Source organism: Perca flavescens, chromosome 1, assembly GCF_004354835.1.
Source record: "Perca flavescens isolate YP-PL-M2 chromosome 1, PFLA_1.0, whole genome shotgun sequence".
Classification (NCBI taxonomy): domain Eukaryota; kingdom Metazoa; phylum Chordata; class Actinopteri; order Perciformes; family Percidae; genus Perca; species Perca flavescens.
In genome coordinates this window covers 32,097,070-32,117,719 of record NC_041331.1, presented here as the reverse complement: position 1 = coordinate 32,117,719, position 20,650 = coordinate 32,097,070, and the positions used below count along the sequence as shown (strand labels likewise).

Sequence of the window (20,650 nt, the reverse complement as noted above, 5' to 3'; positions counted from 1 at the left end):
TACTGGGTAGGCATTCAGATGTGAATTACTATCCTGACCCCCGGAGTAATCAGCCTAAATCAATGCTGTTGTGACAGATTTGACTGTAAGTGGCCTAGCCGCTATATGGGATTGGATGCCCAGTCCTCCCAGTCCAGCAATGCTCTTGCATAATGCTGGAATATTTTATTTGGCAACCCAGTCCTTTATCAGGACATGTGCACAAGTGCTCTTTTACCCTATAAATATAGATATGCTAATGCTTAAAGTTGCTAAAGTCATAGCGAGCTGTATCCACACACCACCAACATAAAACCAGGTGTATTTAGTACAGCTACTTCGTATTAAGGCTTAGTGTTAACAAGCTGTACGGACACACAAAAATACACCATGCAGACTTAGTGTTGGACTGGCTAAAGCTGAACGTAGCAGCATGGGTCGCATTTCTGCTGCCAGGGTGTCACAGAGCCAGTGATGTCATTGTCTGTGTGTGCGTCACATCGCCCTGCCCCCGTGGCTCCTCATAGCCAACCAGCAGTCAGCGCTGCAGGAACAGGAAGAGCCATCTGGACCTGGTGGTTTTCTCCTGGTAAGGGTGGTGTTGTGGTGGGTGCGATGTCTATGTCTCTTTCTGCGTATTCCAGTTTCACTCTTTATTTCTGTCTGTCTTAGACATATTCAGTTTGTCTTCGGTTATACATTTGATTTGTGTCTCTTCTTCATATGTGGCTCTGAATGAAGTAGCTAAAATGTTTTAAGTACTAACTTGTAGTTTAGGGACTTCATCTCCATGAGCTGTTATTTCCTAGAGTCCCATATTGCATCATTCCTTTCACTCTATTTAAACCCTGGTGTGAGATAAGTAGATCAGTGCAAGTTATGTGGGGATAGCTCGCCTTGCTCAGAAACAATGCGAAGAAAAAGCACTCATGCCTGGCATGAATGCTTCTAGTATTCTTTATCATGCTTTGACCATTTCTATTATTTTAATAACTAAGAAACCAAAATAACAGCTTTTATTTATTTATTTATTTATTTATTTATTTATTTATTTTACTTTTAGCAGTATTTGCACATGAGCATGTTAGGGAATGTGTGATTTATTTTTATTCTGCCAAGTTTGTAAGGAGGGAAGACCTTGTACAGGTAATTTTGTTTCTCTCTGACGTTGTAGTGAATCAACTTTCCCCACTCCACTGGTCTTCTTTTCCTATCCTATCTTTCCCTCCCCTCTCTTTTTCTCTCTTGTCCTCTAAATCACGTCGCATAGACTACAGCTACTGTAACACCCCAGCATTTAACACCTCCACCACCACTATCTGCTGATAATATTTTGACAAAAAGCATATTGACAGAAATAGAGCTTGGTTGACTTGTCTAAAACACAAGAATGAAATCGGTAAGCCAATAGTAGGGCCTGACAGATTTAGCAGTATACTTATATTGATTGCTGGATGAAGACATTAAAACCCTTAGCTGTCAGTAGTGTTCCTAGAGCATAACAGCAACAGAATTCCTTTTTAAATTTAATAAAGAAACTAGTGCCTTGTCGGTTACAGATTTCCTAAAACTGATTAAAGTTGCTATTGACAGACAGTCTGACTCTGAAGGGGTTTGACCCTTATTCAGCTTTTAAGGTCTGTTACCAGGCACCACACATCTTTGGTTGCAAAGAGTGTTATGCAAGCCTGCACTTAAAGCAGACTCATACACCAGACTAGGGCTGGGCGATATGGCCAAAATCTTCTATCTCGATATAGGTCATTTCATATCACAACGTAGCATTCAATAAATAAACTAGAATGGACCTCTGCCGAGGCCAATAGTGCAAAGCTACAGCAACATGGCAAAAGTAGTCTACTGCATCGTAGCTATTTTCTTTTATATATCGCATATACAGGTCCGTATTTGGCGGTGGCGTCAGTGATACTCTGTGATAGCATCTTTATTTCAGACCACGGCAGAACGCTCTGCTGCAATTGAGCTTCACAAATGCTTGAAGAAATGTTGCTTATGTGAACGCTAACGCACTACTTGATCAATAAAAGAGTCATGCTACTGAACGACCTTAGACAAACCGACAAACCAAACCGAAAACCTGACCTCCTTGGTAATAATCTACATGAAATAACCACATGGTAAAGTCTATTTTTGTATACTCCTGTGTGACTTAAATACTTGACAAATGAAAAGAACTGAGTATTTTCTCATTTTTATTAAGAAACTATATAGAAAAATATTTACGATACACATTTTTACATTGTTTTGGTGATCTATATCGTCATATCGCCCAGCCCTACAACAGATCAACACACATCTCACCGGTCCCTGTTCCCATGCTGACAATGTGCTGTTGCGGACAAAAAGATCATATTCAATGATAAAGAATTTAAATGTCTGATAAAGGCATGACGATGGAACAAGAAAAATAAAAAAAAATCCAAGACATGTTATCTATGACTTGTCTGTGCATTTACACTGGGGGTAATCAACAATACTGATTTCTCAAGAGAAATATTAATGGAGCAATAAGTGATATATCATTAAAGTAAGTGGCATGTGTTCACAGCGAGTACCTCGGGCTCATTGTGGCGGCATTAAGCACGTTGTTTATTAACAAGAGTGTGAGGTTAAGTTAATTTGAGACTCACCACAACTATCCCCTTTCCTTTTCTCCATTGTCTCATCACTTTCAGGCCTCAATATTAAGTGAGTCAATTCCCCAGTATTGCTTCATCCTCGCAACAAACCAACTGACAATCGGTCTGTTCTGTTAAACTGGCTTAATATCCCCCCCCTTTTTTTTACTCCGCTGTTTTTTTAGTGGCAAGGTTTTTGTTTAATGCTGTTGTTGAACTTGGGGTCAATGAGTTTTAACTTTGAGTTTAGCCAATCCTGACAATAGAATGTTGTAAATGATAAATACATGAAGTATAATGAAAGGTGTGAAGCAAAAGGAGAGAAAGTGAACAAGAGCTGTTTGATGGCCTTTTAATGGCAGATTAATCATTCAGTACAAGAATTAAGTGAGGGTTTCTTCTCTTAGCCAACTCAAGACTTGGCCTTGTGCTTCTTTACCCCAGCAGTTCATTCCAGTCACCAACCACCTGGACACAACTGGCACTTTTCATGTGGCCCTTGGAGCCACGCTGTTTGGACTACTCAATTCGGATTCACCTTTCTAGAAATTGGCACCGGCAGCACCGGAGAGGTCAAATGTCTGTTCGTTCACGTTGGACAGGGTGGCTTTGGTTACAAAGAGAGGCTGGTTTGTCCTACTGCCCTAGTGTCCTGTAGATACCAGCAGTCAGCTTGTTGACATTTAAACTGTTCTAGTAAAGCTTTAGTGACGGATGTTGCCGTTATGGAGATAGGAATTGTTCAAGGAGACCCCGTCCATGCACACAGATAAATGAAGTGGCCCACAGAGTAACAGTTTTGGAGAATGAAATATCATCTTGAAAATGTCATTCTCATAAAGAAACCTTGATGTTGTAAATAATATTGGGATGTGCATTCCCTGCTTTGTGACATTTCTATAAAATTAAAATGTGAAGGTTTGTACCTAATAGTGTACATTGTTAAAGCTAGTTTGAGCAGGACTGGGTTCTGGAGACTGGCTCTACTGGGGCTTAGTAATTCCCACTTTGCCCACCTTGACCAGTACTGCTGTTCTCAATCCACTCCATGTTGCATAACAGGTGTTTGTTAGACAATGAGTTTGCAAAGGCCCACTCTTGCCTGAATAACGGGGGCTTAGTTGGCCTAGCTACAATATGAGAGAGGCTACTTTGGAGGCTACAACAAACCTCAGGTCACTGCGTCTGAAGATCATTTTTCTGTCATTTCAGGAAAGATGAGAGGCGGATTAGGAGAGAGGTGTGATGAATTGTTATGGACAAGTAAATGTCACACACTAGTCCACTTTAGCAACAAGTATGCTTACCACATTGAGTATTCATGGTTCTCTTTTTCTTTTTTTAAATCTCTTGAAAGTTTACAGCATACAACTTTTTTTTTTTTTTTTTTTAAGCTTCACTCTGCGTGACATTTACTCAGCCTAATGCATTCACACCTTGAAGCTGCCCAGTGCAACCACTCTTCCTCTTTTAGCCACCAAGCCACTCATCTGAATAATAGGGGCTTTAAGTACCTTATCAAGGACTTCAGTTGCTATGGTTGTTGAAGACGAAGAGCGCATATCGGTATCTCATTCCTTACCTAGATGGATTTTAATTGACACCTTTGTGATGAGGAACTGGCAGAGAGTATGCAGGTTTATGTCTGATTTCAAATGCTATACCTGCTGATTTTACCAATCTTTAACCAGTTTGGGTAAAGGTGTGCTTCTCACTGAAATCAGCTGGCATAGTGTGTGGTTGCACTCCTTCAACCATGGTTACCTAACCGTGATAGGCAACCTTTGTTACTGGTGCTTTCATCATACAGAAATGACCTAATACAGTACTGTTAGAAGGAGGAGCAGCACAAGTGGTTTAAGGGGGATTTGGGTGCATGAGCTCAACAAATGTGTATTGCAGAAAGTGTGGTTTTAAACTACATGAACTACTAATGTCACATATACGGCTAAAATAAAAAAAACATTTTGCTCAATAGCTATGTACCAAAAATGTACAGGAATCTGTCTTGTACAATTTTACCTACCAGAAAGGTGCATGGAGAAGGGAGACAAAGACCTCAACAACTAAGTGAAAGAAGTACTAATTGATAGAAATGGCCCACAACTCTTCTCTTAAATCAGGTCCTGGCTTGGACAGAGCCTGAGCTGAGATGAGTTTTGTCTGTTAAGTGCTCATGCCTCATGATGAAAACTTTTTTCCCAGAGGCTCAGAGCTCATTTACCATGTGACTTCACTAGAATGCAAGTTGCTCAGCTTCTAAACAACAGCTTTCTTCATGGCTGACAATGATGGGTGCGAAAGAGAGAGAGAGAGAGAGCAAGGTGGCGTGTCAGTCTGAGTTGAGTGTGTGTTTGTTGTGTAGCGGGAGAATAATAGCAGCTGAGTTTACAAAACAGAAGAACAGTTCTCCTCAGCTGGAACTGAACTAACGTCTCTTAGCCAATCAGGGCTTGTTGCTACGTGCGCTGTGAATCTGCCCCTTTGTGTTGCAGAGTGGGGGAGAGAGAGAGAGACACACACACACACACACACACACACACACTATAGATCTAAAGTTCATAGATATGAAGAAATGTTTCAGTTAGTCAAGTGGGAGAAAGCTGAAAAAGTTTTGAGAACCCTGACCATAGCAAAACGTTCTGGTACTAAGTAGTGATTGACAGACAAAAGCCAAAGTTTACTAGTGACATATGCTGATAGCCAACTTAAAAGTAGAAATTAAAATATCATGTTTTCCCAGTTTGTTAGCAGTAATTTAAAACAAATGTGTTTCATTTCAGCACATCAAACTGAATCTGGATCAGCTCTTCCTTAAAAGCAATCCTTACCATTCTTTAAAGTCTTCTGGCAAAAACACGGCAGTTTCTTGGCAGACTTCGCCACCACTTCCAGTGTTTTTAATGTCGTAACACAAGGCACACAAAACCGGAAAGGTGATCTGGCAGTGACGTGTGATTCATGTTATAAAACACTATGGAAACACAGCTGGCCCTGTTATTACAATTTTAATTTAGCAACAATCCTCTGCTGCTTCCCAACAAGGAAGAACAACCGATATAAGAGTGACAAATGCTTACAATAACACAACCACAAAGCTAGTATGATCACATAAACGGCTTAAGAGACACACAACAGGCAGTCTCGGTGTACACTCGGAGCACAACAGACGCGCTTTAACAACACAAAACAGTCGTGTGCTGTGTATACATACAGAGTGCACGTCACGCACGCACTCCCGAGCACAACCGGAGCATTAATTGTCTTCAGACACTTTCTTGTCAAGCTGCAGCTCACTGTCCCATACAAAGACGCATATTGGTGCAGCTCATTCTTACACACAGACTCTTCACACTCTTCAATCACCGTGACAGGAATGTTTAACACAATGTCTCCGTTGCCTCGGTAACACTCCCTTTTTTCTTCCCTGGTCAACAGTTGTGATCGTTGATCACCGTTCTCCTGTAGTCCCAGGTCGGTCAGTCAGGAGAGAAATCGCTGAGGCCAAGCATCCCCTTTCCTTTACTGCAACGCCTCCTTTTATATTGGGACTTAAAAAGGACAAGTGGTGCTCTAGTCTAGTTTCACAACACTCTGCAAATTGTATCTAAATGATACTGCAATTTCAATTTTCACAGGAAATTTAGCAATATTGAAACATTTAACACCCACATAAGTGCATTATAAGTGGACGTTTTGTTTGAATCTACAAATGTATTCAGCCTATTAGCTAATTTTTTTTGTCAGAATTTCTGCCATTTTTGCTCTTGCACTTTTGCAGTAGCTTGTGGGGGTTAATGTTTTCCTCAGACGTACTGTACTTAGCAAAGTCTCAATTTTTTTATTTATTTTGAAATTATCTAGAATGTCCCTTGCCACTGAAAATAACTCAGGCGTTGAGATCGAGTATGATTTTTAAGCTTCTTATTTTTAGCTGGACCACATGTTTTCGACATGAGAAGTTGAAGATACAATATGCTTGAAGTCATGACTACACCATTGCTAGACATCTGTCTAAAAAAACGGACACCTCAAGACTTCTCCTTGGTCTGTTCTCACAAATGTTGACCGCCTTTTAAAACCATTATGAGGAACATGAAAAAACTAGAGGATAGCGGTGGTCACCTTACCTCAAAACTATCCAAATTTGCATCTAAGTTGTACACGCAGTGTTCAGAAGATCGGCTGAAAAGTACTAGACTTTACCATGACATCTGAAAAGCACATACACTATGCTTGCATTAAAAAAAAAAAAAAAAAAAAACTCTATTGTGGGAATCTGTAGGTACCACATTACTCGATTTTAGAACCACACTCTTCTTGTGAAGTGCTCATAGAAATGAAGAGTTGGTAAGTTACATATTTTAAGAAAAATATCAGCAAGTAGTTGTAGTCCTTTTTAGATGTATAGGGAAAGGAAATGCAGTTTAGTCTTGCAGAGCAGCTGGTCTCCAAATATAGTCACACTGCAGAACTGGCCGTGAAAAAGGAAAGACGGCATTGCAAACAATTCCCATGGTGGCAAAAAGTAGTGACCAGAGCTGCTGACATTTCAAATCTTCCACCGGCTATGCTACTAGTGCATTTTAATACTTTGAAACTGGCTATGCGCTTTTCATAGTCTTGGGATAGCTAGATAGAGGACATCAGGTAGCCTTCAAAAGCCCAGCTAGGTGGATTTTAGAGGGGCTCCTTCTGTTTTGAAATAATCAATGAGCTATTTGTGCTGTGCTTTGGGAAGAGGGTGGTACTTAAAGGGTGATCTTAGCCTACCAACTGGTACGTAGTAATCAAAGGAGCACAGTAAGGCATATAAGTCAGCATTTAAGCAAGTAACTGGCTGTTGGAACTTTTCTCACAGTTTTGCAATATTTTTTATTGTTATATTGTGTATGACTTCAGGCATTTACCGCATTAGCCCTTTTTAATACGATTGCTGCTGGCAGACACCGTCACGTCATCTAATAATTGATTGTAAGAACCTACCCTTTAAAATCGGAGAGAAAAACAAAAACATGAGAGCTACCAAGTTGTGTCTATATTTATCTCATCGGGGGCTGCAGTAAAGAGATTTAGCATGGAAAAACTGTCAGTGTAATCTGCCATTTTGCCTCTGTCTGTCTGTCTGTGCGTGTGTGAGGGCTGCACAGTTCTTGATGAGAATTTCAAATTTCGGAAGAGTATGCCACTATTCTTAGCGTAACAATTTAAAAATAAAAATATTGCCTCTGGACTCTTTCTGAGGATAATTTGACAAGTACGATGGCACACAGTGATGCAGCTTTATTGCATCAGCTTTATCATATTGTATGTTGTGGTTACTTTTGCTGGTGCTCCAAAACAGTATGAACATTCATACATGTAAGTGCGTTTGACTCTTTTCATCCAACAAAGTCTTACACAACAGAATAAAAATAGGAACTGGTGTTACATTTAGCTTTTTTTCAGTTTCTGCTCCCTCTACCTATGCACAGTTCAATGCAAGTGACACAGTCTTGTCATTTGTTGAGCAACGAAGGGAGGGAAATGAGAAGTGCTTTGTTTGTTGCAGCTGATATTCCTGTCGACGCAACTATGGCAGAATTGTTAAAGGACTTTGCACAGAGGTATGACTTAAAATTGCAGCTCCATCATCACGCAGCCCCGTTGTACCACATGTACATTACATATGCGTGCATGTCCATCCATGATTTAAGGTCCGGTCATTATTACAACCTCCCAATTTTGCGATGTGCGAGTGTTTGTGCCGAGTTGTTTCCCATTGAGGACGTTCGGTGCTGTACCTGATCAGAATGAGGAATTTGCAGTCGGGAAGGTTGAATCTTTTACTGTTTAGTTCCATTTAGAAGGAGCTAGATATCATTGTGCGTTAAGCCGACACACCTCAGCGAGCTCAGCAGATTGCTGCCACTGGTACGCTGAAGCTGCCTCGAAATGCCTTTTTACTCACAGCCTCACATGTCTTAAATAAATCATATCAACTTCAAGACCCCAAATATGGGTTTTAACACCGAGATCAAAATAGCATTTTAAGTCACAAATCTTAAAAATCCTCTGGTGTCCTTGCTGCATTGTTTTTAATTAAGGAATTGGTCCATTTGTACAGACCTTTTGTTCTCTTAGTTTTATAATTTTTTTTCATCTTTAGAAAATGGACTCATCCCCACTGGAGCAGTTATGGGCTTTAGTGTCTTGCTCAGGGGACCCTCAACATTAGCGGTGGACAGTTTTTTATTTATTTATTTACTTTCACAGCCAGTCTTGCCCACCGTTTGAACTGGAACAAAGCAGTTACAAATGTACTAGCCATTCTTTAAATTGTTTATTTTTGTCACACAAAATTAATTTGAATATTAGGCCGGCTACACACTGGCTGCGTGGCGTGAGCGTGGCTTTTTCTATGTCTTTGCACTCCAGAAACGTGTCTGATGCGGCGCTGCTGCTGCTAGCCTTGTCTGGACACACGTGTTTCCCGTTGATTTTCAAATATTGTACCTGTCAATACAGAACGAAATATTCTGTAGCCTATTTTACCATCAATACTGCCGACGTTGTCTTTGCTGTAATCATATCAGTATGTATTTATGTTTAACATCAATGGGAAAGGTGTACAGACAAGGCTAGCAGCAGAAGCGCCACGTCAGACACGTTTCTGGTGTGCAAAGACATAGAAAACGCAACGCAGCCGCCACGCAACTGACACGCCACGCTCACACCACGCAGGCAGTGTGTAACCAGTGTTTGGCTTGGGATGCACCGAAATGAAAATTCTTGGCCGAAACCGAAAACTGAAAAAGAGGAAACCAAAACCGAAACTATGAAATACGAAATGAAAAGAAATTATGCCAATTATTAGTACCATTGCATTTATGGCTATGACTATGTACTATCTTTACTAAAATCAAGGCATTGCAATTCTATAAATTAATATTAAAGTTTAATTAAAAAAATATCTAGCAGAAATATAGCTACAATCTGATAGTCACATACTGTATATAATAGCCTAAGAACAGAATAGCTTACTTATTATTATTATTATTATTATTATTATTGTTGTTGTTGTTATTATTATTTGAGGCACTTTCTTGCTAACCTGACTCCGCCAGATGGATTGCTTAGCATTTGCTCGGCATATCCATCTGGGAACTTTGGAGAACTTTTGGGAAGGGGCGGAAATACTGGTTAGCTGATTGGATGAACCATCTGTCTATCACCTATGTTGGTGATAGACGGGCCAAATCAACCAATCAGATCCACGAAGCGTAGGAAAATACAACCACAAGTCCGCCCCTGCTGCTGCAGGCAAAGCATAGCTCGTTAGCTCAGCATGCAAACATGTCGGTAAAGGAGATTTGCCGTTTGTGTAACGAGAATTTAGGAATAAAAGGCACCATTTCAGGTTCACGGACCATATTCCAAAAGAAGGATCCAAGAGAAAAAAAGCATTATTATAAACCATCTGTCTATCACCACCTAACCCACCTCAAAACCAACGCTGATTGGCCCGGTCGTTTGGCTAACGGCTCCAAATTTTCTCTGCCTCAAGATGCCAGACTGATCTGCGAGTGGAAAACTGGAGCTCGCGAGATCAGGACGGTCTCACGAGGCTACTTTCTTGCAGGATTTCACTGAACATATCAGACAACGAGGGTGCATGCCCCTCATCTGGTGCAGAGAGACAAGTCTTTTTTTTCTGCGCTCTGATCTCCTCCTGCGCTGGGCGCTGCTCCGTGCGCGGGATCTCCTCATCCATCGCGGCCTGGATCATTTCTCGTGCGCCCGGCTTTATTTCCGCATCCAAGTAATGGTCTTTATAACGCGGATCAATTACAGTCGCGATGAAGTGCAGAGGATCCGAATAGATCTCACTGAAACGTGTGCTGACAGACTAAGAGCGTACTTTTCATTGTTTTCACTCCGTGGTCCGTCTCAGCCTCTTTGCTTAGGAGACGCTTTGCAGGTGGAACGGATCGGGTACTGACACACGTGCAGGTCGCGGCTTCTGTTTGCGTCATCACAACATTTTGGCCGTATTGTTTCGGTGATAAAAGTATTTCGGCCGAAAACCGAAAAGGCCCTTTTGGGCCATTTTCGGCCGAAAATTTTCGGTGGCCGAATATTCGGTGCATCTTTAATTTTATACAACAGGTACGCAGAATTTGAACACCCTCTGGTTGGTTATCTGTCCCTATAAACTCAGTTTATTCATTATTCTGTCTTAGCCTGTCTGCCTTGTTACTCTGATTGACATAACCGGTCATCCATGGTCTTGCTATTTATTTGTTTTCATCTTTTAAAACCTGTCATGAAAGAACAGTTAACAACTTGCCATTTTTTAGCACACTATTCTTTTTTTTATTTTTTGGATGTGTTTTGACATTCAGAAAGAGTTTTTACATTAACTCTAGCTGATGCAAATGCCGACCTACTTCACAGATTTTTCCTGCGAGGTTTCAAACCTTTGCTTGAAATTCACTTGACAGACAGTTAACTGGAAACATTGTTAACATGACTTCCTGTCTGCCTTTTCAACTAACAGTTTGTGTTTCCTATCTGCCCTTTTTAGACTACGCATCTGTCTTTTCCAACATCTGTGTAGACCTTCTCTCTCTCCCATATGTTTCGTCTCTCTCCATGGTTGCTGCCCTGTAGTAGGCTATTTTATCTCATATTGTCTGTGTGTAGCCTAACACTTAGTCTTTGATAACCAGTAGCCCAGCCATAGGTGAGCTCATCAGTGTTGTGTTCCTGCTGAGACTTTGATCTGTGACTCTTTTTTATTTATTTTTTTCGTGTCTGCCACTGGCTTTTGTCTCTCCAGTCCCCCAACACAGGCGCATCGCTAATGAAGAAAGACTAGCAAGACTCTAGCAGTGCTTTCTGCTTCATTCACAGAGGAGGATGGGTGTGGTTTTTTTTTTGGTTTTTTTTTGTTTTGTTTTTTTGGCCATGTGGCTACTTGCACAGCATTTAAATTTGCTGTGATTATATGTGGTTGAATGTTTGACTCTGTGTGCAGAGAGCAGAGAAGCTTTTGCTATAGAAAGAGGGCCAACCATGCAGTGATTGTGTGTCCGCAGACAGATTAATGTGTCAGATTATATCAATATGTGTGTCTGTCTCCCACTTTGTGTCGCGCTCTCTCCTTCTGGCCATCTTCCCATCGGTCTCTCTGTTAAAACAGACATGCTAACTGCGTACAAAATGTGTAAATTGGATCCAGCTAAATGTATTCAAATCACAAGCTTCAGAATCACAACCTCTGTCATGCGTGCGTGCGTGCGTGTGTGTGCGTGTGTGTTCGCACACAGGCCCAACCAGTCTGATCTGTAGGCGGGACTCCTGCTGCACTTGGTGGCAGGCGTCACAGGTTTAATAATAAGACGCCTGGACCTAAATCCGACCTGTTACATAATTCACATCACACATTATCGGGAGATGGAGGAGAGAGGTCACACGCACATGAAAAAGAGACAGATCAATGTTCCATTGTGTGTTATGTACTTTGGGTTTGTAAAGTGCGGGATGTATCAGCAAAGCCTCTTATTTAAACAGTGGAACTAAACCTGATTATGTTTTCCTGATTGAAATGTTTTTCTGTTTACATTTCTCAAGCAGTGCTAGAAGTTGCTATGGTACTTCTCTAACTGAATGCATGGGGACCAGTAGAGTTACCACTGGGTTTGACAAAATACAGACTAAATTACATCATGTACAAACAGACCCCAGGCTCAAAACAAATTGGAGAAAGAGAGAAAATACACAAGATGCACATTAATTCAAATAGTACAAATATAGATTGATGAGAGACATATTTTAAAGAGATGGAGAGGCGGGAATGGATTGGTCACGGTACAGTGGGAAAGAGAGGAGGAGGGGACAAAAGGCAGGAATCGGGATTGAACATTGAACCCTGCTTGTGAGGCTTAATGATTGCTAAACAACCCGGATTGTTACATAAATCCCAAATGATATTAACTATTTGTACCAAAAGTACAGATTAAAAACATGACAGAGGGAGGTGATTTGACTCTAATGATCCCTGCGTCAAGTTGAAACAACAACACGTCTGTTTTTTTGCTTAAATATTACAATCAGAATGTTTTAGATTACTTGAAGTTGTTGAAAAAGGACAAAACTAGGTCTCAATTCTGTAAAAGTGCTTCTGCTTGTTGAACGCATCTCTCTCTTTTAATGTCTATGGAAAGGAATCCTGATCAGCTTTGTGTGTGTGTGTCTCATAGGAATGTTCGACGCCCTAAAGAATGACCGCTCTCATCTATGGGCAGGGCCCCTTAACCAAAGCCTCCATCACTAGTCCTTTGTCCTGCAGTGTGTGTGTGTGTGTGTGTGTGTGTGTGTCTGTGTGTGTGTCTGTGTGTCTGTGTCTGAAGATGGTGTCTGTTTATCACTGTCTTCATGTGTGTTTTTGTTATATGCTTTAGGCAAGTGTTCCTGGGTTTGCCTTTCTTAGAAAGCTGCAATTTGACCCCCACTTTACACACATGACTGGGGCTCTGTGTGTACATTTGTCTGTGTGTGCGGTGTGTTTATGTGTTGAAGGGGGGATATGTTGAACTCCCCACTCAGATGCTGTTTTCCGCTGCTCTCTTAATCACTCTTTTACCTCTCTTTCTTCATCTATCCATGCTTCCTTTCTCTTTTGCTCCTCGCCTCTTTCATGGAGTGTCACCTTCAGCCCAAATCCCCTGATAGGACCAGGAACTGGAGCCTTTCCCAGTGCGGACTGGGAATATACCTTAACCGCAACCCAATATGTCTATATGTCCAGTGCATTCAAGCCAACCATCATGTAAAGGAGATGGACTCTGTGACCTTTGTCATATATTACTCCCTCTGGTCGGTCTGTGGCTCCTTTTTCCTCTCTCACTGTTGGTCTCTTGCTGCCTTTGTTCAAGCCTTTCCGATTCTACCCCGTAAAGAAAAGCCTACAGCCCCCCTCCCTCACCTCTCCTCCCCGCCCTCCTCATGTTTTGTGTTGGACTGCGCCTCTCTCCACGTGCAGCAGCAGCTCAGAGGCATGTAGGAGGAGTTCCCTGAGAGGAATGTGCGTGACTGGCTGGCTGGCTGGCTGGCTGGCTGACTGCGATACACATACAACAGCAGATCGTAGCTCACACTTCTGCAGAGCCAGCTGAGAGGGACTCTGTTCAAGCCAGCCTGGCTCTGGTGGGAGGAGGACAGGGTGTGTGTGTGTGTATTTTCTACTTCTTCTATATTTATGAGGACCTTACATCCTCAAAAATGATTAAAACATAGAAAGTATCCACGTAATTGTGACCTACTATTTGTTTGACTTCAGTTTAAATGAAGGCAGGAGGAGGGATTGAGATTGTAGGGCAGGCAGCTTATTCACGCCAGTGTTTTTGCTTGTGTGCTGTAAAGAAAGAAAGCCGTGATTCTCAGAGCTGCTGTATATCAGCTGACCTCCTGCGGGATTCTGAGAGTTTTCTCTGGAGGAGCACAGGAGATATGGTGCTAAGATGGGCTCTTCAAACCTTCTGCTAAAAATAGGCCCACCCCTACTTTAGCTCTAAGCTTCAATTACAACATGAACAGACCGTGATTTTGTTAATTGTGTTGTGGCTGGAGAAAAACTGACGAGCCACAGCTACAATTCAGTAGCATTTGACTGGTGACCTAATATATAACAGCCCCCATCTTGGCCCTCGTTAAAAACTGCTATAAAATTGGTTATTGTGAATAATGGTGAACAGAAGAGTGGCTCAGCATGAGCTTTAATTTGAATGTGACAGCCAGCTGAGTATTGCTTGTTCTTGTTGTTGTCGTCCATCTGCTTTCACATAATAGGACATTTGAACAGCAGAGTCTTGCTGTTGATTCAGGTGGAAAAAGCCATTTCCTGAATGGTGAAAGGTTGACTCAGCTCTCTGTCCTGCCAGGTCCTAGGGGTCACTGTGTCAACCCCGCCCTACCCCACCCTGGCAAAGTTAGTGGAGCACCGGGGGGTGCAGCATGACTCTACGTTTTACTGTCGTCATGTTCCGGTTGATTTTTTGTTTGCAAATGTTTTGTCAGTGAGTGTGAATGAAGTCACTGTCAGTTTTGTCTATACTTGTATGCACGAGTGTGTGCTGTATAAGTGAGAGAGCAGACAGTGTCCGCTCAGCTGACATGGGAGGTCTAAATATATGTCTCTGAAGTTGTCATTCGTTGCCTTCCCCCACACCCCTTCTCTAAACAAGTCTTTCCTGCCAAAGTTAAATAGCCATATCTGCTTAGGTAAAAACCATTCAGGCATTCATGTGCTTATCATGTCAATACAGGTGGCTCTCTGATTGCATTTTCTATTGCCCCCAGCATCTGTCACAGGCTCACAGCAGAGGCAAATTAGTAGTTTACCTGCTACTTTCCTCCAATTGGTTCCTTGTTTTCTGTTTAGATGTGAAGTGATTTGAAAAGACATGCTGACCGTCCGTTTCTCTTCCTTGCCTAGATGCAACCGAGGAGTTTTTCGAGTACGATGCGGAGGAGTTCCTGGTGTTCCTGACCCTGCTCATCACAGAAGGAAGGACACCAGAATATTCTGTGAAGGGTAGAACCGAGGGGCTGCACTGTCCACCGGCCCAGTCGGCCATGCCGCCTCTTCACAAGCACGAATGCAGCGACAAACTGCCCCAGGTAGCACACACATCTACGCACACGGCCTCTCATGTCTTTAGTGAACAGAAGGCAGTCTCTTCTCATTTTACTCGAGGTTGTTGTTGCGTCATTTGCGTCATTCAAATCATTGAGGCCCACTTATGAAATGGGATGCTCATTTGACTTATTGTTTGTTGTTGTTGAGATATTGGGGATAATTGTATATTTTCTGTAATTTTGACCATACAGTTTAACAGCACCACAAGCTACAGCCTCTGAAATTACCATGAAGTTGAATCAACACCACTTTAAAATAGTTTTAACATAAACTGGACATTATATACACTACTTCAAAAATGGTAGGACTTATAACTGGGCTTTTGTATTAGATTGCAGTTATATATAAATAAGTGTGTGTATATATATATACACACACACACACACACACACACACACACACTGAGATGTGACCTGCAGTAAATAAAATCACTGAGAGAGTCTGTTCTAGGTGATGCTCTCTTTGGATCCCAGCCGCTTTGCCCCTACATTTCAAGGTCCTGGTGTTGACATTCACTAATGAACACTAACCCCCCACCTTTGTGTGTGTGTGTGTTTCCAGTGTCGGCAGGCAAGGCGAACCCATTCGGAGGTGATCCTGCTTTGGAGGAACAACATCCCCATCATGATCGAGGTCATGCTCCTGCCAGACTGTTGCTATGGTGATGAGTGCCCCCCAAGTGACCCCATCAGCGACCCGGTCATCAAGCAAGATGCTCTGCTGCTGGAGAGATGGACCCTGCAGCCAGTTCCAAGACAGTAAGGCGTGTGTGTGTGTGTGTGTGTGTGTGTGTGTGTGTGTGTGTGTGTGTGTGTGTGTGTGTGTGTGTGTGTGTGTGTGTGTGTGTGTGTGTGTGTGTGTGTGTGTGTGTGTGTGTGTGTGTGTGTGTGTGTGTGTGTGTGTGTGTGTGTGTGTGTGTGTGTGTGAAATATTTTATGTCCCATCAGTTTCCACAGCTAATACCTTAACACACCCTGCTTACCTTGACATGACTTCAAATATATACAAAAATACAACAAAAGGTATAAATAGAGGTAGAAAATACCTAAACTGTGAAATAAATTGAAGTAAAATGCAAACATTGGTAGATGTCACACCATTTTAGATAAATTACTATTGTATACTACTAGATACTGCTATTTCTGAAACACATTTAGCCCCCCAAAATAATATAAACTTTCACAAGAGCTGTGAAATCCCCAATTTTTTGTGTTTAGTGCATTCATAATAAATTCAGTGCAGGTTTTAGTGTTTCTTTAAAGGTCCCATGGCATGAAAATTTAACTGAGGTTTTTTAACATTAATATGCGTTCCCCCAGCCTGCCTATGGTCCCCCAGTGGCTAGAGATGGCGACAGGTGTAAATCGAGCCCTGGGTATCCTGCTCTGCCTTTGAGAAAAATGAAAGCTCAGATGGGCCAATCAGGAGCAAGGTTACCTCCCCTTTCTCTGCTTTGCCCGCCCAGAGAATTTGGCCCACCCATGAGAGAGAGACATCATGGCTTTCAAACGATCAAAGTGGCAGTTGGTCAAGGCCACACCCCCACCCTCCACCTTGCTCCCTCCCCCTCTCTCCTCCTCAATAGCTACAGACACAGAAATGGCACATACTAAGGAAAGCTCATTGTGGGACTGGCTCTAGTGGCTGTAATTCTGCACCAAGGCTGAATTTCGGGAAAGAGACTTCAGATACAGTATTAGGGGACCACTAAGGTCTATATAAAAGCATCCAAAGATTACCATGTCATGGGACCTTTAATTTACAGTATGGAATTGTAAATGGATAAGTTTCATCTATTACTAGATCCAGAGAAATGTAAAGGTAAAGGCTAAAAAAGTTATAAAATGCTAAAAATTAAAATGTATAATACGGGATAAAATAATAATAAAACTAAAAGAAAAGAAAGAAACACATAATTGGCTTGGCACTCAGAGGGTTAATTAGCCTTACAAATTGACCCACTTTCTTACTGACGTGGAGGCACAGGGAACACTGTTTTCTTATTAACTGACACACTGGCACATTTCCACCTCCTTTTTAACTGTGGTTTTAATAGAAGCGGTGATCGTTTCATTGAGGAGAAGACCCTGCTGTTGGCGGTTCGCTCCTACGTCTTCTTCTCCCAGCTCAGCGCCTGGCTCAGCGCCTCCCATGGTATCGTCCCGAGAAACATCCTTTACAGGTCAGACATAATACTCTGAATAACACACCGAAGACTTTGACACTGTTGGGCTTAAGACTTTTCACTAAGGCTGTTGGACCAGATTATCAAAGCTATAGGAAACTTCTAAAGCGGTGTTCTTTTCAAATGTATATATAGGTGTTAACCCTGTGTGCTGTGCTGTTTTGAAAATTGAATCCGAGGAAGTAAAGCTGGATCTCTAGAGGCTCAGACAATTCTTGGATATTTTGAGATATTAAAGTTAACAAGGGCGTGTTAATTGAATCTCTCTCTCTCTCTCTCTCTCTCACACTGTCTGTCAAACAGGATCAGTGCTGCTGATGAGGAGTTGGTGTGGCAGTTTTCCCAGCCGCCTTCAGAACACATTTTCCCAGTCCCCAATGTATCCCAGAGTGTTGCACTGCAGGTTCGTGTCCAGTCGCTCCCCCGCCAACCCACCTACCCCACCCTGGCCTGCAGCATCCATACAGGTCTGCCTCCGCTTTACAGCAAGACCCCCAGCCTCAACCCAAACCTCAACAGCCATGGTGGCCTGGCCACCCACAAAAAGAGCCAGGACCCCAGCAAAGACAACCTCCTTCACAACTCTAACATGTACAGCAAGAGCTCTAACTCCATGTCTGGCCTTCTCCTCAATGGATTACCCATTCCTAATCTCCCCATCAACAACATCCCCATTAATAGCCTTCCCCACACTGCTGTCCCCCCTCCTTACAGCAAGAAGAGCCAGGAGCCTGGTGAGGACCACACGTATCAGAATGGAGAGCTTCCGCAGGTCAACATCCCCCAACGTCAGGGCTCCCCACTGTTCCACAGGTCCTCTAACTCCCCCACACCCTCCCGCTCCCACTCCCCCTCTCCACTTACCACAAGTAAAGCTGGGAAGTGGCTGTACTCGGCTCTTAATGGTTCATCTGACCCAACACAAGTAGAGGACTATGGGTCTGGCACTAACAGCAATGATAGGTCAAAGGGGCACATCCCTGAGCCACTGAGAGCTTTTAAGAACTTCTCCTTGGCTGAGCCACCCCGTTGCCCCTCCCCAAGGGCTGCAACCGAGACAAACCCCCTGATTGGCTCCCTGCTGCAGGAGAGACAGGAAGTTATTGCCCGCATCGCACAGAGGCTCAACTTCTGCGACCCCACAGCACCGCCACTCCCTCCCGGCCTTTTTGCTTCTGACAACCCTCCCAAAGCCATGTGGGGCAGTAACCATGACGACATAACTGCCAGTAAGACCAAAGAGACAGAGGTACCGCCCTATGAGTCTGTGGGACGTGTGTGGCCCAGCCCCTTCAACACACCTGTGACTGACCCTTCTTTTAACAAACGGGAGAGCTCCTCCCCTAAACCTGTAGCATGCAGGAAGCTGAAAATGACTGAGATAAGAGACAGAGAGGATGAGAGGAATGGAGAGAGGGAGAGAGAGAAGGAGAAGGAGAAAGACAGGGAGAGAGACAGCTCCCTGATCGCCCAGGCAGTACAAGACATAACTAGACTCATCCAGGAGAGACTGTCTGTCCCCTCTCTGTCCCCAAGGCACAGCAGGAGCGGCAGCCATCTGCACCACACACACACAACAACAGTCACACACACGGTCCGCACATACTCGCACACCACGCACGGCCCACAAGCCTCACACACTGCCACCAACGGCCACATACCGAGCCATGAACCTCACAAAGGCAGCAGTCGCACCGCTGCCGCACACCCGCCCGTTTGCACAGAAAAGCCCCGGGTCGATCCGGGGGCTGAATGCCATTCTCCCCGTTCCCAAAATGGTGCTCACTTTACACTTGAAGAACCCTCATTCAGAGGCCAGTCCCACGCCCAGGCTGGTCGCTGTTTACGAACTCCCCCACAGGAGAAGCTCGGAGTCAGGTCACCCAGCAGCCATGAAACCCCATCGGCCTCCCCTGTCCTTGAGAACAGCCCAAGGAATGCCCAGATCTTTAGTTGGACTTGCAATGATGGCAGCCCAGCAATGAACTGTAACATAAGCCACAACCACAGCAAGCCTCAGCCTCAGCTTCAGTCCCAGATGCAGTCCTGTGCACCAGCCCAGGCCTCTGCCCTGCAGGATGAGAACCAGGCACCCTCGTTGTCTGGATGCTCCTCCAGTCCAGACGTGACTCCAGACATGACCCCCCCTTCTACTGTCCTGGTAAGGACATTTTAACGGGCATTGTTTGTCCCTAATCTTTTGAGTGATAGCCCACTTACTAATTTGCAATTATTCCATTTGTCATGCCATATCCCTGTTTAAAGGAGGCTTGGTTCAACTGCATCATTAAAAAAACAAATTGTTCAACATTTTGGCAAATAAGCTTATTGGCTTTATTGCCGAGAGTTAAGATGGATACCACTTTCGTGTCTGTACGGTACATATGAAGCTAGAGCCAGCAGCCAGTTAGCTTAGCGCAAAGACTGGAAATGCTGAAAAAGCTGGCCTGGCTCCGTCCAAAAGTATTGAAATCCTCCGACCCCTCCCCACCCCTAAAGCTCACAAAATAAAAAGCTATATCTTGTTTGTTTAATCTTTACAACAACAACAACAAAAAAATCATATAAAAACAAGTTTTACAAGGGTTATGTGCAGGGCTATTTTTTTGTCTGGGAGCAGGGATTTCTTGTAGTCTCTGCTGTTTTCAGTGTTTGTGCTAAGCTTAGACAACCAACTGCTTGCAGTAGCCAAATATGCTATTATTTTAAGGCATATTCTAAACTACAGTCTCAAATTGAACATGTCAAACTGGAATGAACCTCCTCATTTATATACTGCTTAGTTTTATTTAGCGTGTTTTGCTGGGAGCCGGTGGGACTGGAGTGGTATTCAAGACGGCATATGATATACGAGAACAGATTATTTTAGTTTACTTGCAAACTGTCCTAATCTCTGTCCATCTCTGTGATCCAGCGAGCTCACAGCCCCTCCCCGCTGCGCCCCTGCAACAGCTGGAAGAAACAGAATCGCCACTCATTAGACGCCACAGCGACCAAGGCCTTCCACCCGTGTACTGGCCTGCCTCTGCTCTCCAGCCCTGTAAGAAACACACACTCATCTTCACAGTGATTAGTGTTAAGATAACACTTTCTACACACAGGCTCACAGTCACAAACACTTAACCTGACTCAGTCATTGTCGGTGTCCATGCAGTTGTGTTTGCC

General features: G+C 43.2%; 1 protein-coding gene across 1 annotated transcript in view; it reads left to right on the top strand.

Moving 5' to 3' along the window:
- The window catches only part of atosa (atos homolog A), a 32,595-nt gene that overhangs the window by 6,724 nt on the left and 5,221 nt on the right, over positions 1-20,650 (top strand). The window contains exons 2-6 of the mRNA XM_028596739.1: positions 15,097-15,281; positions 15,862-16,058; positions 17,357-17,482; positions 17,789-19,646; positions 20,400-20,525. Of these exons, the coding sequence (XP_028452540.1) occupies positions 15,097-15,281; positions 15,862-16,058; positions 17,357-17,482; positions 17,789-19,646; positions 20,400-20,525 (2,492 nt within the window). The remainder of the gene's footprint in view (positions 1-15,096; positions 15,282-15,861; positions 16,059-17,356; positions 17,483-17,788; positions 19,647-20,399; positions 20,526-20,650) is intronic.